The sequence below is a fragment of the Phycodurus eques genome, chromosome 2 (genome assembly GCF_024500275.1).
Source record: "Phycodurus eques isolate BA_2022a chromosome 2, UOR_Pequ_1.1, whole genome shotgun sequence".
In the NCBI taxonomy this organism is placed as follows: Eukaryota; Metazoa; Chordata; class Actinopteri; order Syngnathiformes; family Syngnathidae; genus Phycodurus; species Phycodurus eques.
In genome coordinates this window covers 34,656,513-34,675,919 of record NC_084526.1, presented here as the reverse complement: position 1 = coordinate 34,675,919, position 19,407 = coordinate 34,656,513, and the positions used below count along the sequence as shown (strand labels likewise).

At 41.9% G+C, this 19,407-nt stretch overlaps 1 protein-coding gene across 1 annotated transcript in view; it reads left to right on the top strand.

Annotated features, from left to right (window-relative positions):
* The first annotated feature begins 405 nt into the window (after window positions 1–405).
* smad3a (SMAD family member 3a) overlaps window positions 406–19,407 on the top strand; it is a 73,276-nt gene continuing 54,274 nt past the window's right edge. Inside the window, exon 1 of the mRNA XM_061670450.1 lies at window positions 406–824. Coding sequence (XP_061526434.1) covers window positions 622–824 — 203 coding nt within the window. The 5' untranslated portion in view covers window positions 406–621. The remainder of the gene's footprint in view (window positions 825–19,407) is intronic.

Sequence of the window (19,407 nt, the reverse complement as noted above, 5' to 3'; positions counted from 1 at the left end):
AGGTTTTTAGCAGAGCGCACCAGTAGAAAAGGGGAAAGTGCTAGTGCAATTGTCCAGCTGCTAAGAGGGCTTTTGAAGAGTATGCTGTGCAGTCTGAAGTTTCAATAGCCACGCTCAGCTGCAGCTCCTGCATTTGCATTTCATGCAGACTTCACATCACACCGCGGAACAAGCGCCGCGGATGACTTTGAACTTTATATATATTTTTTAATTAAGTATTACGACACACAAATTCGACAAATACATGTTTAGTTGAGGTTGTTTGGGGAGGCGTACTTCGTTTGGGGCGGGATTCATTGGTTTACGTCTAAAACGGCCGTTGTTTGAAAACCTATCGACGGAACTAGGTTTCTTGGCGGAGGGGTACTAATTCCACAGCGCAGCGCAACAGACTGCCATCACACATTTCATGATCGCTCCAGTCGGGCGGGCAGAGTTCACTGCACTATTAAAACCCGGGGGATACCCCCGTGTGACCTGAATAATATACAAATATCAAGAAAATAACAATTTCGACCGCGCCGTCCTTGTCGCCTTGAAAGACAGCTCGCGTGGGGTTTTATATCCCGTGGCAGCCCAACTTGCGGACACGACTGGAAGAAGTCAAAAGCAAGCTCAAAGATGTCAATTCTGCCTTTTACTCCCCCCATCGTCAAGAGACTTTTGGGCTGGAAGAAGGGAGAGCAGAACGGCCAGGAGGAGAAGTGGTGTGAAAAGGCGGTGAAAAGTCTTGTGAAGAAGCTGAAGAAGACGGGACAGCTGGACGAACTTGAGAAAGCCATCACCACGCAGAATAGCAACACAAAGTGCATCACTATACCAAGGTAAGAAGGGGAGCTAATGGTGGCCGTCTATTGGCACCACCGCTTGCGAACACGGGGCAGGATAATTACGACATTGTGCCACCAAATTGCACAGCTCTTATCATAACATCATTGTGCGCTACGGTATAATAACACCTTAATTTCTGCTTCCTTTGTCGCGCCAATATGACAAATTGTGCAAAAATGTGTATAAACAACACGCCAGTGAAGTGGTTGAGATGCACGCCAACGTATGTGCTGTTAGACAGCTAGCAAAGCACTGCTCATATATTTCATACAATGTGAGCTGCCACGCCAGCAAACATACTCTTCAAGCTCCGGCAGCGTTTATATCACGAGCGGTGTAGCAGAGGCACAAAGGACATTTATGTAGCCAGTGCACTGACACATGCAATGCACAGGCTCAAATGGAGTCCAAGTTATGTAACTTGTCCTTAATCTGCTTCGCTTACTGGCACTATGTGCCGGTGCTGTAACTCATCCTCGTGCTGACCTCCTCTCTCCCTTGTCCTCTCCTGAGGGCATTCAACACAGTATGGAGCTGCAAATCAACGATTTAACCAGTGCATGGAGGGTACTGTTCAGGGAGGGCAGGTGTCGTTAGAGACCTGTCTGACGATTAGTATAACAGGCTGGTCAATGTTTCTCGTAATAAGTACAGGTTTTGTAAGCACATGCTGTTGTATTTTCTCACTTGGGGTTTATGAAGTTAACGACAGTGGCTCTGTGATCAATGTAAGGTAGTGTTTCCCAACCTTTATTGAGCAAAGACACATATTTCACATGAGAGCAATCGCACGGGCCATGGCACACCACAACACACAAATGTCGCAAAAAGTATATAGGCTTACAGTAAACCCGCATTTATCACGGGGGATACGTTCCATACCTACCCGCAATAGGTGAAAGTCCGTGGTATAGTGAGACCAAAAAAAAAAACTGTTTAAATAGCCCTCTGACGCTTTCAACACATTAAAACTTATGAGAATATACTTGAACCTGTTCTTACTCGCTTGTACAGTTCTCTAAATAAGGCGTAAAGCATGCTTGCTTCGAACTATTTGTCACTCCTGGTTCAAGTGTACTGCAAAACTGACTAACAATGTAAATTTAAACCCCAAAATGTTCAACCAAACCACATAATTTCATCTAATGAAAGTCCTCTAGCTTAATGCCAACGTATATTGCCAAGACCATAGATGTTATGGTAATTATAAATCTTCAAACAGCTTCTACTTTAGCACACATTGAGAAGCAACACATACAAACAGAGCATACAAGAATACTCTAAGGCCACATCATAGTTATGACTTCCCTCGCAGGGCTGTTATGACTGGGAATCCGTATAAATGAATTATCGCATTATATAATTTCATACGCGCAACAAATTGATGGATAACTAGTTATGAAATCAGAAGCCTATAAAAACATGTTTTTAACTCTTACATTTCTTTTCAAAAGGGGATTAGCAATAAAAAAATGCTTGCAATAAAAAAATGCTTGCAATATCTCAATGTTATAACTCAGGGGTGTCAAACTCATTTTTGTCGCGGGCCACATTGTAGATACGGTTTTCCTCAGAGGGCCATTATGATTGTAAAACCATATCAATGTTTAATTGCCTCATCATATTATTACACATAGACAACAAATTGATGGATACCTAGTTTTGAAATCTGAAGTCAAGGATAATGGTTTGTTCAACTATTGTTCAAGTAACTGTAAAAGGGGGTTGGATGCAAAACATGCTTACAATAGTTCATTACTATTTATTACATATGAATATTATACAAAAATTTGGAACAGAGTTTAGCAATAATCATGGAAGTTGACACACATGATTTGCTTTCGCGGCCCACATAAAATGATGTGGCGGGCCTGATCTGGCCCCCGGGCCTTGAGTTTGACACAAGTGTTATAACTCCTTACAATCGAAAATAAGGAGCAATGTTCATATTTTGCAAGAAACAAAGCAGAATTTTCTTTCGTGGGCCACATAAAATGATGTGGTGGGCCAGATCTGACTCCTCGGCCACCAGTTTGACAGCCTCCTCTTCTGCATCTCTTTCAGTAGACCTTAGTGCTGCCTAGTTTGTTGTGGCACAACGTGGTACTACACTGAAAGTGTGCAACTTTAAATATGGACTTGCCTGTACAGTATTACCCCCCCCCCCCACCCCCCCCATATAAAAGACGACTTAATGCATAAGCATCCACAATATATTGGGGGCGCAAACGTTGAACAGTGATTAAGGTGATTGTAAGGTGATTAAGCAGTCCATTGCATCTTTAATGCAGCCCTTTACACAGGCATTGCAGGGTAATTTAAATATGAGTTACAGATGTAGTGTCGTTAGGGGTTCAGTGTCTTCCTCACGCGCACATCAGCAATGCACAATGAGCAAACTGTCATCTCTCCAACAACCAGCTACTGTTACAAAGTGAGTCCCATTTGTTCCTTCCTACTTGGCTTGCCATGGCCTAATTTGGATTTACTCGCCACATTTTGAGCGGTTGATTTTCCACTGCAAAATAGTAGTGCCAAGTCACTGGTGATGTAGTTGTTAACTTGCCTGACCTCCCTACTGGCAGGGTGGGTTCAGTTCCCACCCAGTGATTGGTGCGATTGTGAGAGCCAGTGGCTGGCTATCTCTGTACCTGTATGTGCAAGGTGATTGACTGGCGACCAGTCTAGGTCATAGTCTCCATTTTACCTGAAGTCAGCTGGGATAGGCTCCTATGACCCTGAATAGGATAAGCAATATAGAAAATGAATGGAAAGTAGCGCCACACTATATTTTGTGAGAGCATTGTCATCGCGATGTATGCGTGGGCAATAGCCATATCACAGGGTCTGCTGTGATGTTGGTGCACTGTAATATACAGCAGTGATTCCCAACCAGTGTGCCGTGAGCACTCTTCCGGTGTGCCGTGAGAAGTTCTAAAATTTTACTTAATTGCTAAAAAAAAATTCTTTACAAGAAATAATGTATCTCTGTTCATTTATTTATGCCAGTGAGGCATAGTGACAGATAGAACAAATGAATGGTCTTCTATTAGATGGCAGGAAGTAAATAAAGTAATTAATGTAGTCACTTTTTGTGACATTTTTGCTTGTTGGTGTGCCGTGAAATTTTTCAATTGTAAAATATGTGCCTTGGCTCCATAAAGGTTGGAAATCACTGATATACAGTGAATCAAGTGTAATATTAAAAGTGACGAGAAGAGGGACCTGTTTGGACATGCTCAAAAGATTAAAAGATTGTACACTTGCCGTATTTCCTATTTTGCTCATCAGAATGAAACTAACCAGACACGCGGCAGCCGTGCGAGTGTGTGAGGTGCGTTCAGGTACACTACGTAAATGGGTGTGAATGTGTTCAGTTTATAATTGTAAAGATGGATTAGTAGGAACATTATTATTTGTTTCAGAATGGATTAGTTAAAACACTGTACGATCACACTGTGATGATATGGAATTTATTTTGTTTTGTAATATAAGAATATATAAATTATTTGGTGTGCCCTGCGACTGACTGGCGACCAGTTCAGGGTGTAGTCCGGGTCCGCCTTTCGCCCGAAGTCAACTGGGATAGGTTCCAGCTCACCGTGACCCTGAACAGGATAAGCGGTGTTGAGAATGGATGGATGAATAAATTATTTAGTTATTATAGTCATCCAGATCTGTGAGTAATGCAAAGTTAACAATGTCCTTTTAGTATCGTATAGTTGCACTTTAAGGACAAAAGTCCTGTTTTTGTTTTAATTCGTCATTTTAAAAAACACCATTCAAGCAGCATTCAAGTTTTTCTTCATGTTTTTCAGATTGTAGGTTGAAAGCTGCAGTTCGCTACCAGTGTGGACTGAGTGGGTGGCAACAATGGGGAAATTAAATGCTCGTATTTGACGGTAATAGCCCGTCAGCAACATATTTAAAAAAAGAAAAAAACGAAATATGAAATAGTTCGTTTTTGGACTGGTTAACTTAGTTCAAAATTTTGAATTATGAACTGAACGACAACCCCAATTCCAATGAAGTTGGGACGTTGTGTTAAACATAAATAAAAACAATACAATGATTTGCAAATCATCTTCGACCTATATTTAATTGAATACACTGCAAAGACAAGATATTTAATGTTCAAACCGATAAACTTTATTGTTTTTAGCAAATAATCATTAACTTAGAATTTTATGGCTTATAGTTTCAAGTTGCACTTACGGATGTACCGCCGAAGTGTATTGACTGAGATTGGTTTTCTGAAGTGTTCCTGAGCCAGCCCATGTGGTGATATCCTTTACACATTGATGTCAGTTTTTGATGCAGTGCCGCCTGAGGGATCAAAGGTCACGGGCATTCAATGTTGGTTTTAGGCCTTACATGCAGTGATTTCTCCAGATTCTCTGAACCTTTTGATGATATTATGATGATGAAATCCCTAAATTCCTTGCAATTGTACGTTGAAGAACATTGTCCTTAAACTGTAAACTGACTATTTTCTCACGCACCTGTTCACAAAGAGATGAACCTCGCCCATCTTTGGTTGTAAATGACTGAGCAATTCAAGGAAGCTCATTTTATACCCAATCATGGCACCCACCTGTTCCCAATTAGCCTGTTCACCTGTGGGATGTTCCAAACAGGTGTTTGATGAGCATTCCACAACTTTTTTGGAACGTTTTGCAGCCATAAAATTCTATGTTAATGATTATTTGCTAAAAACAATCAAGTTGATCAGTTTGAACATTAAACATCTTGTCTTTGTAGTGTATTCAATTAAATATAGGTCGAACATGATTTGCAAATCATTGTATTCTGTTTTTATTTATGTTTAACACAACGTCCCAACTTCATTGGAATTGGGGTTGTAGTTCATTTTTGGAACGGTGAACTGAACTTTGAAGTAGTTCATGTCGAGAATGAATTTTCCCAGCACTGATCCTGTATTATTTCACATTGGAATATATGTCGCAGGTTTAAAAAAAAAAAATCTCAATGTCATTTTTTTTCTAATACCGTGTAGCCCTAATGGAAAGTATCAGTGCTTCAGCAGTAGCGGGAAACTGCTGTGACGTAAGTAGTGCGTAGCTGCATGAAACAGCTCAGTCCCAATGAGAGGCTAATTGGCGACAGAAAGAGTGGAGAATGAGGGCTTTTTCATACTTTGTTTTAAGTCACTTTTGTAAATGTAGACAAGTTACTCACTGCAGCAGACATAAAAAACAGCAACACTGCAGACAACACTATTACCATGAACACTGAATGAAATTAAAAGACCACTCATCGCCACCTGACTCCAATTAGACCATCCGATCTCATGCAACTGTCATGTCCAGGAAATACTATTTTGGGACCTCCGTTAGGATTGTACCCTCGCCGCAGCTCTTCTTTTCCTACATTAACATTTCAGCATAAAGGCCTTTTCATACTTCACTTACTCATTGTGAAAGGTCTGCGCATCAGAGCGCAAGGACAGTGGCACCCTGGTGCGACCAGTGCAGACCATGCCCATATATGGAAGTGCTGACGTAGCAGCCTACAAGGAGATAGGGAGGATTTCCCCGCTGGTAGACGAGTAGGCCTCACCTCGACAATTATGGATTTGTTATTGTTGCAAAAGAAAGCCCTGGCTTCACTAATTTTGAGGATGAGGAGGAGACAAGCAGCAGCAAACAAAAAAGGGAATGGGTGCATCCCATACTAATTACATCAGAATCAGAATCAGAATCATCTTTATTTGCCAAGAATGTCCAAAACACACAAGGAATTTGTCTCTGGTAGTTGGAGCCGCTCTAGTACAACAGAGAGTCAATTTACAGAACACTTTGAAGACATAAAGACATTGACAAAAAACAATTGTGCAAAAAGATGCTGAGTCCTCTAGCACTTAGAGCAGTTCGAATGACTAATATTGCAATAGTCCGGTGCAATGACCGTTGTGCAAAGGGCGCTGAGACTTCAAGGAGTCTATGAGGTTTAAAGTGACGAGTAGTGCGATCATCTGGGACAATGTTGGTTGTGCAAATGTTACAGATACTCCTCAATCAGTGTGCAAATGGAGCAGATGCTACACTGGCATGATTGGCCAGTATATGCAAATAGTGCAGCATGGCGAGACAACTACAGTGAGTGCACGAGTAATACATAATTGGCCCCACAGAAATGTGACAATGAACTCAAGTCAAAAAATTGCCAGCTTATTGTAATGGAATGATAGGTTAGGTGTTTAAGAAGTTGATCGCAAGAGGGAAGAAGCTGTTGGAATGTCTACTAGTTCTAGTTTGCATTGATCGGTAGCGCCTACCTGAGGGAAGGAGCTGGAAGAGCTGGTGACCGGGGTGCGCAGGGTCCGAGAGGATTTTGCACGCCCTTGTCTTAGTTCTGGCAGCGTGCAAGTCCTCAATGGTGGGTAGGGGGGTACCGACAATCCTTTCAGCAGTTTTGATTGTCCGTTGCAGTCGGAGTTTGTCCTTTTTTGTAGCAGCACCAAACCAGACTGTGATGGAAGAACACAGGACTGATTCGATGACCGCTGTGTAGAACTGTCTCAGCAGCTCCGGTGGCAGGCCGTGCTTTCTCAGAAGCCGCAGGAAGTACATCCTCTGCTGGGCCTTTTTGAGGACGGAGTTGATGTTGGTCGCCCACTTCAGGTCCTGAGAGATTGTAATTCCCAGGAACTTGAAGGTCTCGACGGTTGACACAAGGCAGCTGGAAAAACGTGAGAGGCAGCTATGGCGAAGGATGCCTCCTGAAGTCCACGATCATCTCTACAGTCTTGAGCGTGTTCAGCTCCAGGTTGTGTCGGCCGCACCACAGCTCCAGCCGCTCCGCTTCCTGTCGATATGCAGACTCGTCACCGTCCTTGATGATGCCGATGACAGTGGTGTCATCTGCAAACTTCAGGAGCTTGACAGTCGGGTTCGCTGAGGTGCAGTCGTTCGTGTAGAGAGAGAAGAGCAGCGGAGGGAGGACACAACCTTGGGGCGCCCCAGTGCTGATGGTGCGTGTGGATGAGGTGGCCTCCCCCAGCCTGACCTGCTGCGTCCTGCCCGTCAGAAAGCTGTAAATCCACTGGCAGATGGCAGGTGAGACGCTGAGCTGGAGAAGCTTGGTTGAAAGGAGTTCAGGGATGATGGTGTTGAACGCTGAGCTGAAGTCCACGAACAATATCCTCGCGTAGGTCCCTGCACTGTCGAGGTGTTCTAGGATGAAGTGCAGTCCCATGTTGACTGCATCATCCGCAGACCTGTTCGCTTGGTAGGCAAACTGCAGGGGGTCCAGCAGGGGACCTGTGACACTCTTGAGGTGGTCCAGCACGAGACGTTCAAAGGACTTCATGACCACAGATGTCAAAGCGACAGGCCTATAGTCATTCAGACCAGAGATTGCAGGTTTCTTGGGGACTGGAATGATGGTGGAGCGTTTGAAACAGGATGGAACTTCGCACATTTCCAAAGATCTGTTGAAGATCTGAGTGTAGACTGGAGCGAGCTGATCCGCGCAGACTTTGAGGCAGGATGGGGACACATGGTCCGTGCCTGCCGCTTTGTTAATCTAAATCTCTTGTTAAAGATGTGTCTCACATCCTGTTCATTGATGGTTAACGCAGAAGTCAGAGGTGTGGTTGTGGTCGCGGGTGCGGCCGGGTGGGTGTGTGGTGTGAAACTGTCCTTTTCAAATCTGCAGTAGAAGGTATTTAAGTCGTTGGCTAGTGTGCTATTGTTCTCAGCTTGGGGGGATCGTCGTTTGTAATTAGTCAGCGATTGGAATGCATGCCAGACTGATTTAGAGTCGTTTGCGCTAAACTGTTTTTCCAACTTTGCTGCATAGATCCTCTTTGCAATGTTAATTTCTTTAGTAAGCTGGCTTCTAGCTCGATTAGCTAGCTCGATCATGGCAGGATCTCGGAGAGTGTGTAAGCTTGTTCGTGAGCTCGTGAGTTCGTGAGCTCCATAAAGAGTGCTTTGAGGTGTATTTCAGGTTGTGAGCACAGAGCAGTCTTAAAGCATCCTGGATCATATTGGTATATCATTTGGGGGTGGGTCCGGTTTTCACCCATCACCCTCTCCTTGAGGAAATCTTTCGGAGGACAAAAGTGCCCCTTTGAACTGGAAAAGTGCCCCAAAACGGCTGTGTCACATACACCCCTGCATGCTTCCGTCTTTGTGAACCTCTCTGAAGTAAAACCGATTCGCAGTTTTGCTTTTCAGTGTTTTTTGAGGCGCAAAATGCAAATATTGACTTGCAAACTGTGATGCGAGACCGGTTAATTTGAGCCTTGTAATTCATTTACACATTGACTCACTCAACCTCAGGAGCAACTTGGCGTTCATTATCTTGCTCAAGGTTACTGAACAATGCAGGTATGACGATTCAGTGAACTAAAAGACTATACAACCACTTTTTTCTCTTGTCGAGTACCTGTCACATGACAGTTTATTGGCAGCAACAGTGAATTCCAGAATGTGCACTAAGTTGTTAAAAGTAACACATAGAGGCTGTAATTTAGACTTAATTACATACCGCACAGGGCACACCCAGATTCTTTATTGCCACAAGTGTGCACATCACAACTCATACTGGCCAGGGTCAGCAGCATTCACTCTTAAGCCTACCCGGAAATTTGTACAATGTTTGGCACGATATAGGTTTCATATTTCCCACCACTGATGCGGAGGGGAAGAGGCAGAGCGCATTAAGATGACCCAGGATCAGAATTGGCTATCAGCGTGACCTAATATGTCACATTGAGAGCTGCTGGTTCTATTAATTCTCCTGTGTCCTGGCATGCCTAGAGCAGCTGCCTGCATGTTCAGGCCTGTCCATGTTGAGGTCAGCTCCTTTCTCTCCCTGACACTTGAACTCCATGATGAGGCTTAGCTAATGCACTGGTGTGTCAGGCCGTAGCTGAACCTTATGGTGACCTGAATGCAACTGTTTGATTGGCTGATTTTCAATTTGCAGGGAACGTCTACTTTCAAACACAATCTGTTCCGGGATGCTAGTCGACTTTTAATTTCTTAAAACTTTTTTTTTTTTTTCTAGAGGAAATCATGGAGATTAAATCCATGAAGTCTTGCATGAGGTTGTGCACAATGCCTGTCTGAACGCCACGTTTTCTGTCTTTAGAGACATTTTCTCCATAAAAGTTTTGGTTAAAATCTGAATATATGAAATGAATATATGAAATTCCCATTAAGCTTGAATTTTGGGATGATTGACATTTAGTTTTTTATTCACAAATGATCTCTCCAAGAGAGAGTAAGAGGTATTATTCACATCTCATCAGGTTGTGAAAAAGGTGTACTTTTATTCCAATATGTTATGTAATGTCTCATGATACAAATGTACATATTAAGGTAAAATTTCACCACGCACCCAAGAATCAGAATTGTTACCATACTATATCTGTTGCTACTGCACTAGATGGCAGAAGCACTCCCCCGTGAGTTTGTTGTACCTTAGACATAAGGTAGAAAATGTCAACAAAAAGTGCTAGTTACTCAGCCGCTTCTAAAAAGGAAGTAATCGCTGTTGCCAAAGCTGTAGGAAACCGTGAAGAAGCGCATAATTGAATCAAATGTGAGATTGTGGAGGAAATTGAAGAGGAAAATTCTCAAAGAAAAAGCACATGAGCGTCAGGACGCGGGAAAGTAGTGCAGATTCCAGAGATGGGGAAGGAGCTGCTGGAGATTGTATCAGAACAGAGGCTAATGATGTGACAGTCTAAACATACAAAAGCTCAACGTTGCTTAATGTCGCAGAACTGCGATCAATCGTCACCAAAATATATGTGGACATCTGTATTAATGCCCACTTCAACTTCTGAACATATTAGAATGATTGTCCCAATATTTTGTAATTTTATGGACGCTAAGCATTTTCTCGACGTTAAGCTTATTAGTGAGCGCATATGGAGACGAAAACGCTTAACGTCCATAAAATCCAAAATACTGGGGTGATAGTTATAATATGTTCAGAGGTTGAAGTCAAAATAAGGAGAAATGTCCACATACATTTTGGTGATGATTGGTCACAGTTTTGTGACATCATCGACTTTAAACGTTTTCTCTATAGTGGGTGACTATGGAGAGGAAAGCGCTTTTACTGTGATGGACATCTAAGGACGTCAATTAGGATCCACACGTTAACTGCCGTAGACGTCAACTGCATTTTTCAATGGGGATGGGCGTTTTAGGCTCTCCTGCAGTTAAGGTATGATGATCAACTTTCTAAACAACTGCAATGACAAATAGTTACCTCTGGAGCGCAATGTGATGCTTTAAAAATGACTGCTACTGCTCAACCAACAGCTTGAGGTTTGAAGATTCAAGAGGAGAGGAAATGGTAACATTGGCCTACATGCAGCTTACACTCGAAGATAGCTTCTTCCACAATAGTAAGAAAAAAAATAATGATTTCCATGAATGTCAGAAATGACAATGAAGGAAGGAAGGCTGCTACAGAGCCAGTTGCTTTGTTTGCAAACAATAAACAAAAAAAGTTATCATGATCGAGCCGGGTCCGTGTCGTAAACTGACAGTGTCTCATAGCAATGGGTCTACCTCAGCTCATTGGACGAAGATGGGGTTGGTTGAATTCAGCAAACTCATCCGGAATAATCTAATGAGTGGTTGCGTTCATTGATCTCTTGAAAACAGCCACGCTTTGTCACCCCCGGAGGATCAGAGAAGATAAGGGCTAATAATTTATAGGGTTAACTTGCTAAAGCAATTGCTAATTTAGCATCAAAACAATTCCCTCTTTCGTCAGCAAAATAATATTGGCGTCAAAGTTGCTGTTCTGCTAGATGTAACTCTTTTCACAAAAATGCTGTTTTCTTTATTTTTTTCAGAAACGATATGGGTGAAACGAGCCTTTATGTGACTACTGCTTAGTAAAGAATTGAAAAAGGCAGAAACAAACTTTTGTTTCCTATGAAAGAAGAGAGTTTAATCTTTTCTTTTGGTGGTCACTTGCCTCTTCTGCTCTTCCTTTTCTCTTATTTTCCTCATTCATCAACACCTCAAATTATTCTATCTATCCAGTACACTACTGGCACGTGCCAAAATATTTCCATCTCTATCCTTAATCACCCTAACCTGCTGCACATCCTTCCCATCTGTATTCCATGTCTGGCAGACCTGCATAGATCTTTTTCTCCTTCTTTAGTGTCCAACCTGACATACATTTCATCATATGACTATTCTTTGGCCAGAGGTTTTGCACTTTAATTCAATTTATTTATTTTTAAACTTTGATTCTAGAAGGGAAGTAGGGGTTACATTTGAGTTTTTCATAAGCTTGAGTTTTCTCTGTCATTGGTACATAGTGTTTTCTCAGGAAAAAGTAAAATCGGCAGGAAAAAAATAACAAAAAGTTATGAAAAAACAACAAAATCGGAAAAAATCATAAACCGACTTACATTTTTTATTTATTTATTCTTTTTACGGGCATGTCGCCCAGCCCGAGCTGCTGATGTTTCCAAGGTAGTGAGTGACTCACTTGCTATGATAAGGCCTGAATTTCTCCTATACACAGAAAGCCGATGGTGGGGGAGGAGTATTCAGTTGGTAGCAGGCTTCCATTTCACTATTATGTCCATCCATCCATTTTCTGAGCCGCTTCTTCTCACTCGGGTCGAGGGCTTGCTGGAGCCTATCGCAGCTATCATCGTACACCCTGAACTGGTTGCCAGCCAATCGCAGGGCACACACAAACAAACCATTCACACTCACATTCACACCTACGGGCAATTTAGAGTCTCCAATTCATGCATGTTTTTGGGATGTGGGAGGAAACCGGAGTGCCCGGGGAAAACCCACGCAGGCACAGGGAGAACATGCAAACTCCACACAGGCGGGGCTGGGGATTGAACCCGGGTCCTCAGAACTGTGAGGCTGACGCTCTAACCAGTCGGCCACCGTGCCGTCACTATTATGTCCATCCATCCATCCATCCATTTTCTGAGCCGCTTCTCCTCACTAGGGTCGCGGGCGTGCTGGATCCCATCCCAGCTGCCATCGGGCAGGAGGCGGGGTACACCCTGAACTGGTTGCCAGCCAATCACAGGGCACATAGAAACAAACAACCATTTGCACTCACAGTCATGCCTACGGGCAATTTAGAGTCTCCAATTAATGCATGATTTTGGGATGTGGGAGGAAACCGGAGTGCCCGGAGAAAACCCACGCAGGCACGGGGAGAACATGCAAACTCCACACAGGCGGGGCCGGGGATTGAACCCGGGTCCTCAGAACTGTGAGGCTGACGCTCTAACCAGTCGGCTACCATGCCGTCACTATTATGTGTTGGCGTTAAATTGTAAACACTAACCCTATAATTCCCATTCCTAAATTGGAAGTAACAGTGTTTTACTGTCAATATGGTTTGGCCCATCTCCTCCACTTTACTTGCTCTTGAGGTTGATGTGGTTTGACAAGTTTTCTTTTTTTGAAGCACGATAAACACTAAATGCTTGATGGTAACACCCCTGTCCACCTTCAGGCCTGAATCAGTCAACGAGGAGCACTTGTGGGATTGTAGTAATGACTTACCTCCTTCCTCTTTCTCTGCCTGCTTCTTGTCATTCCCGTTTGTCAAGAGCACTCAATTTGGGATTGTCACAAATTCGTCAAACAAACAATTTTAAACATAAAATGAGTCAACTACGTGGGTACACGTGTGTTGTCATTTGTTGCAAACAAAGTCACCAACTAAACAAATATTAGTATTTTTGCACTAATTTATATCCTCAGATTCACAGATGTAGAGTGTGAATACCCAACATTTGGAGTATGACCAAAATATTTAGGAAAATAATGCCTTAAATACGGCACGGTAGATGATTGGTTGGTTTTCTCCGGGTACTCCAGTTTTCTTCCGCATCCCCAAAACATACATGGTAGGTTGATTGAAGACTCTAAATTGCCTATAGGTGTGGATTTGAGTGTTAATATTAGTTTGTTTTTATTGGCTGGCGACCACCAGTTCAAGGTGTACAGCAGGGATGGATAGGCTCCAGCATTCCCACGACCTTAGTGAGGCTCTGTGGTATGGAAAATGGATGAATGCCTTACATTAACTTTGACATATGAGTCAAGTCATTGACTATCACACATTGTGTTCAACTTTTTGGGTTTCACTGTAGTCATGATATGCTTCCAAAAAGCCTCCCAGTTCATATGCGTGACACAAGTATTTGTAGCGGTCTTTGTATTTGTTCACACATTGTCGTGTGTGGGTACCGTTTGCCTGATGAAAACCCATTAGGTCACATTGGTGTGAGGATATTTGAGACTCAATCCATGCTTTTAAGCTCATTAAAAAATGTATTATATACAGTACATGCAAACGCTGAAGGAAAACTGGGACATCTGAGCTTTCAATAAATTGATGTTCTCAATGGATACAACAGTTATGGCACATACATGTGGAAAGTAGCCTACAGATTGCTTGCCTACACAGCAGATGTACTTTTTTATTTGGCTAAGAAGTTAAGTAACAACTTCTATTGTACAGTCATACGATAAAAATATACACTCAAATAACAATAAGAAGTTGAGCCTTGACGGCCATTGAGGAGGAGAAACCTGCATCAGGGCAACAGGATAACCGAAGTAGCAAATGTAGTGGAAGGATTCATGTGTGGCTTCAATGTTTGCTTCTTTTCACTGAGCCTAGATCGACATGGATATTCCTCTTCTGTGCTATCTCCTGCTTCAGCACTTCATAATGTTATCTCTGTACATAAGGAACATTGTAATCTCTTGTTTAAAAAAAATCCAGTGAATACATGACGGTATTTTTCACCCAGACGCATGCAGCATTGTCAACTATGGAAGAGGGAACAGTTTAAATCTTCACATAAATACCCAATTAAACTGCATTTCCCGAGTCGCCACAGCACATTCCACTGGACTTGTGTGTGTTTAAAAGCATGTACTGAAAATGTTGATTTAAATTAGGGCTGCACGATTATGGCCAAAATGCTTATCACAATTATTTTGATCAAAATTGTAATCACGATTATTAACCATGATTATTCCTCATTTTAGGGAAAACAGCTGTATTTTGATTGCATTAATTTTCAACAAATATTGTGTTAACAGTTTGTTTTCAGTGCAAAATGAAACTTAAAAAATGAAATTGATCCAAGAATTAAAAATTTACCGAGGACAAACTAAATAAATATGCTATTACAGAGTGCAATCATCACGTGCAACTCAGTGGAAGGTAATACAGGTTATACATGAACTAAACTAAACCTTACTAACATTCGTCTTCAAGTAGCAACGTTACAGGATTTCCCAAAAATGTCTTATCTTGCCTATTGAAAATCAGGTCAAAAAACCTACAAATTAGGGTAAAATGGTATAACTTCACTATTTCTCAACATATCTCAACAAAACTTCACACATTTACTGTATGCTGGATTAGATTTTGAACTTATTTCTTACGAAGATGGTCATTTAAAGGACCTAATTAGCATACATTATGCCGGCGGACCGCCCTGGGTCCCTTGGTGTGGGATCTGTCCTGTCCGCCGGGGTGCTCTTGGGTGGACCCCTGGGCCTGATCCCGCTCCTTGATTGATCAGGTGGGGTCCTTAGCCGTCGCGATGCGGCCACAGCAATTACAGGACATTTCTGTCAGTCTTTGTGCATGTAAAACGGTATCAATTCACTTGCATGTATCCGCAGACACACACCCCAAGGACTCTTTCATTGGGTGTGGGGTCACGCACTTACTGCGACAAATAACTCATGAATATGCAAATCGCTTGTGTATTCCCTCACTTATACACTCGTCCTGTAGACTTTTATAATTCACATAATTAATGCCACTACACTTCAGTTGTACAGTCGGGTTCACGACCCTTGTCCTGCATGCTTCTTCTCCTGTCCTTGTCCTGTTCTATCTTGACCTGTCCTTCCCTCACAGGGTGTAGCACTACAGCCCCATGCAACACTCATATTTAATGTTTAATTGTTGTAGATAATGTAATGATTTACTTCTCTCATCCTGTTTAGAATTAGTGCTTTGTCTTTTGTCTTTGTTTTTCTCTCCCTTCTAGAAACTTTGTTCTGTTCGACTGATCAAGTCTGATTCTCAATAAACCTCAATTATAATACCACAGCAGAAGTTTAAAAACTCCACTGTGACAGTAAAACTGTTCCGGCATGAAAGGGATACAGATTTTCCATTCTGCTTGACCTAATAGCCGAACAGAACTCCCCCCCCCCAAAAAAAGACTGTGAAACCATATTAATGTATGTATGTATATATATTAATGTAATGTATAACGGCTTTATTATAATATTACATATATACAAAAAAAATAACTAGTTTTGAAAAATTAAGCCAAGGAAAACAGTTAAAATATATTTCAATTCATTTTAAAAAGCAAAAAATGCTTGCTAGCTCTAAACGTTATTAAAAGTGAAGACAGTTTGCAATTTTGGAACTGATTTAAGCAAGAAACAAGAAGTACACATATATGATCTGCTTTCGCAGGCCACATCAAATTATGTGACAAAACGCATCTTGCCCCGGGCCTTGACTTTGACACGTGAGCTGAGCTATTCACAGAGCCACCAACTTATAAAAATTCACGTCCAGAACAATTTGTCTCAATTTCCATATTTTCAAAATGTTGTCAAGAACATTTATGTGCGACAGTCATAATCATAATTGTTAATAAATTATGGCTTCAATATTTGGCATTTTGTTTTTTATCATCAATCTTGTAATGGTGGATGCAGTCGGAGCCTGAATCAAAGTTCCAGTATGTGAGATTTCGACGTGCCATCATAAAAAATATTTCTATGGATTAATTCACCTTTGCCAATTCTGTTCTCAAACCTGGTAACAACAACAACAACAACAAAAAACACGTCTATTGAAGCTAGGCTTTACACGATCAGGAGTTTTGGGGCCGATCAGCTAGTTTAAAAAAAAAAAAAAAAAAAACGATAACCGATCACCGATCCGATCACAAGATGGAGCAATGTGTATTTAAATGACTTGTTCATTTACTGTATATACTTGTGTACTGTATACTGACTATCTTCAAAAATATTCTCATCAGGTCATGTATTCTAATCAGTCAGGTCAAACCAACATTACAGAAATAATGGGTGCTAACTTACTGGAATTAAATTGGAATTAAATTATTTCACACACACCGAAACCTTAGAGCATGATTTTACATGTTTACGCCCAATCGTTAGTGCTAGCACTAGCTTGTTAGGCAACATAACGTTTTGTTGCCTGCTTGCGAGCCGTATCGTATTAAAAGTAGGTGAATATACCTCAAGCAATCCTTGAACGAACGTCTTCTCCCGAGCACCGCTGACCACCACCAAATGTTTTTCCCCATTTTGTTCTTTTTTGACCAACACAATAGACGTGCGATCGATTGTTGTCGTGGCTATGGTAATGAGTGTATCTGGTCGCATTTGATTTGACAAGATAAAGCCCAGTGTTAGTAAAAGACGGGATGTGGTGGTATCTGAAAACAAGATTTTATTCCAGTAGTCTGTCCAATCGTGAAAGATCAAATTTGTCTTGTTGTCTGATCTATGCATTACATGTTGTCAGTCTCAGACGTGTTGTCTGTCCCACACCACCGTTTTTTTTTTTTTAAAGATAACTTTCTTGGTGTCACGGTTAGGGTTTTCGAAGGCAAGGCATAAACGTGGAGAAGCAAGGCAGGAGTGCAGGAGTCTCCAAAAATATTTAATTCCCAAGAAAGTCAAACAAGGAACATGGATAAAGCAAACTAAACAAAGTTCCACAACAGATAACCAAAGTTACAAAGAAACACTTGAATAAGCCTGAAACAAAACATGACTGGTAACTAAGACGTGGCACAGACAGAGACAATGACACCTGACAATGAACCGACAAGAAATTAAAGAAAACAGGGAACTAAATACAAACAGATTGACGAGGCAACGAGGAACACGTGGACAAGACACCAGTGGCTGGAGGGAGCTGATTGGTTGACACAAGGTAGAGGGTTGATGAGAACAGGTAGACCAAATGACTAAATGAGCACACAAGACATGAAAAACATTGAACACAGGAAAACATGAAACAAAACCAAACACAACCCAAACCAAAACATAGACCATGACGGTCAGATATTTACAGTACTAAGTCAAAAGACACTCAACAAGGCTAAAAATAAACCAGCTTTTGGATTCAAATATACTGTACACGATGGCGAAGCGGAGTAAATGTCTTTTGGAGCCGAGCAATGGCGTCATTGATCGGATTGGCGAATCAGATCGGTGTAAAGTCTAATTGAAGCAGATTAATCAGATCTCAAACGTCAAAATTAAAATCACATTCACCCCTACTGGCAATTTAGAGTCTTCAATTAACCTACCATGCATGTTTTTGGGATGCGGGAGGAAACTGGAGAAAACCCACGCAGGCATGGGAAGAACATGCAAACTCCACACAGGTGAGAACAGATTTGAACCCAGGTCCCCAAAAGGCAAATGTGCTAACCAGTCGGCAACCGTGCTGCCATGTAAGAAGATGTAAGATGTAATTACGTCTTCTCTTGCATGCAATTTATATTACATATTTATATTTCCTATATACACAATTGCTGCTGAAATGATGCAGATTTCCTCATTGTGGGACTAATGAATGTTATCTTATATTACAAACATTTATTAATAATAATAATAACATACTTTTAACCTGCCCACGTACTAATTCATTTCCGGTTCAGACTCGGCGTCCTGTGTGGATGTGTATTATTTTATATTTTTATCGCTAAACATGTATTAATTGGCCTGTTATTCTGTTGGTCAAACTAGGTAACTGCGAAAACGCAGTTCTTGCCAGACCTGTGTGACAATTGTGTTGTTTCACAAAATCACTTATTTCGAAGTTTTGCGACTGCTTGTAACGATAACTTAGCAATTAGCATGGCTTTGACATCGTCTTTGCCTATCCACTCTTCGTCCTCCCTTTGTGACTTATTCGCTACCATGGAGGCGATGATCAGTGACTTACAATGCGTTGACACCGGATGCAAAGAGAGCTTTTGCCTCTGTGGTTTGGCAGCCGGGGGGCGAAATAAAATAGCAATAGCACATTTGGCAGCTCTGTATTCATATTTGCACATATTATATAAACGCAGCCCTATGGGGGGCACAAGCCAGTGCAAACTGTAGGCCGGTCCCAGGCCCGGATAAATGCAGAGGGTTGCGTCAGGAAGGGCATCCGGCTTAAAACTTTGCCAAACAAATATGAGCATTCATCCAAAGAATTCCATAACGGATCGGTCATGGCCCGGGTTAACAACGTCCGCCACCGGCGCCGTCAACCTGCAGGGCGCCGTTGGAAATTTCGCTACTGTGGGTCGAAGAAGAAGAAGAGGTGGAAAGCGGGTTCTTTGGCAGAAAAAAAAGGAAAAGGAAAGCACAGAGCCTAGAACTGAATGTGGGGACTTTGAATGTTGGGACTATGACAGGAAAATCTCGGGAGTTGCTTGACATGATGATTAGGAGAAAGGTTGATACATTGTGTGTCCAGGAGACCAGGTCGAAAGGCAGTAAG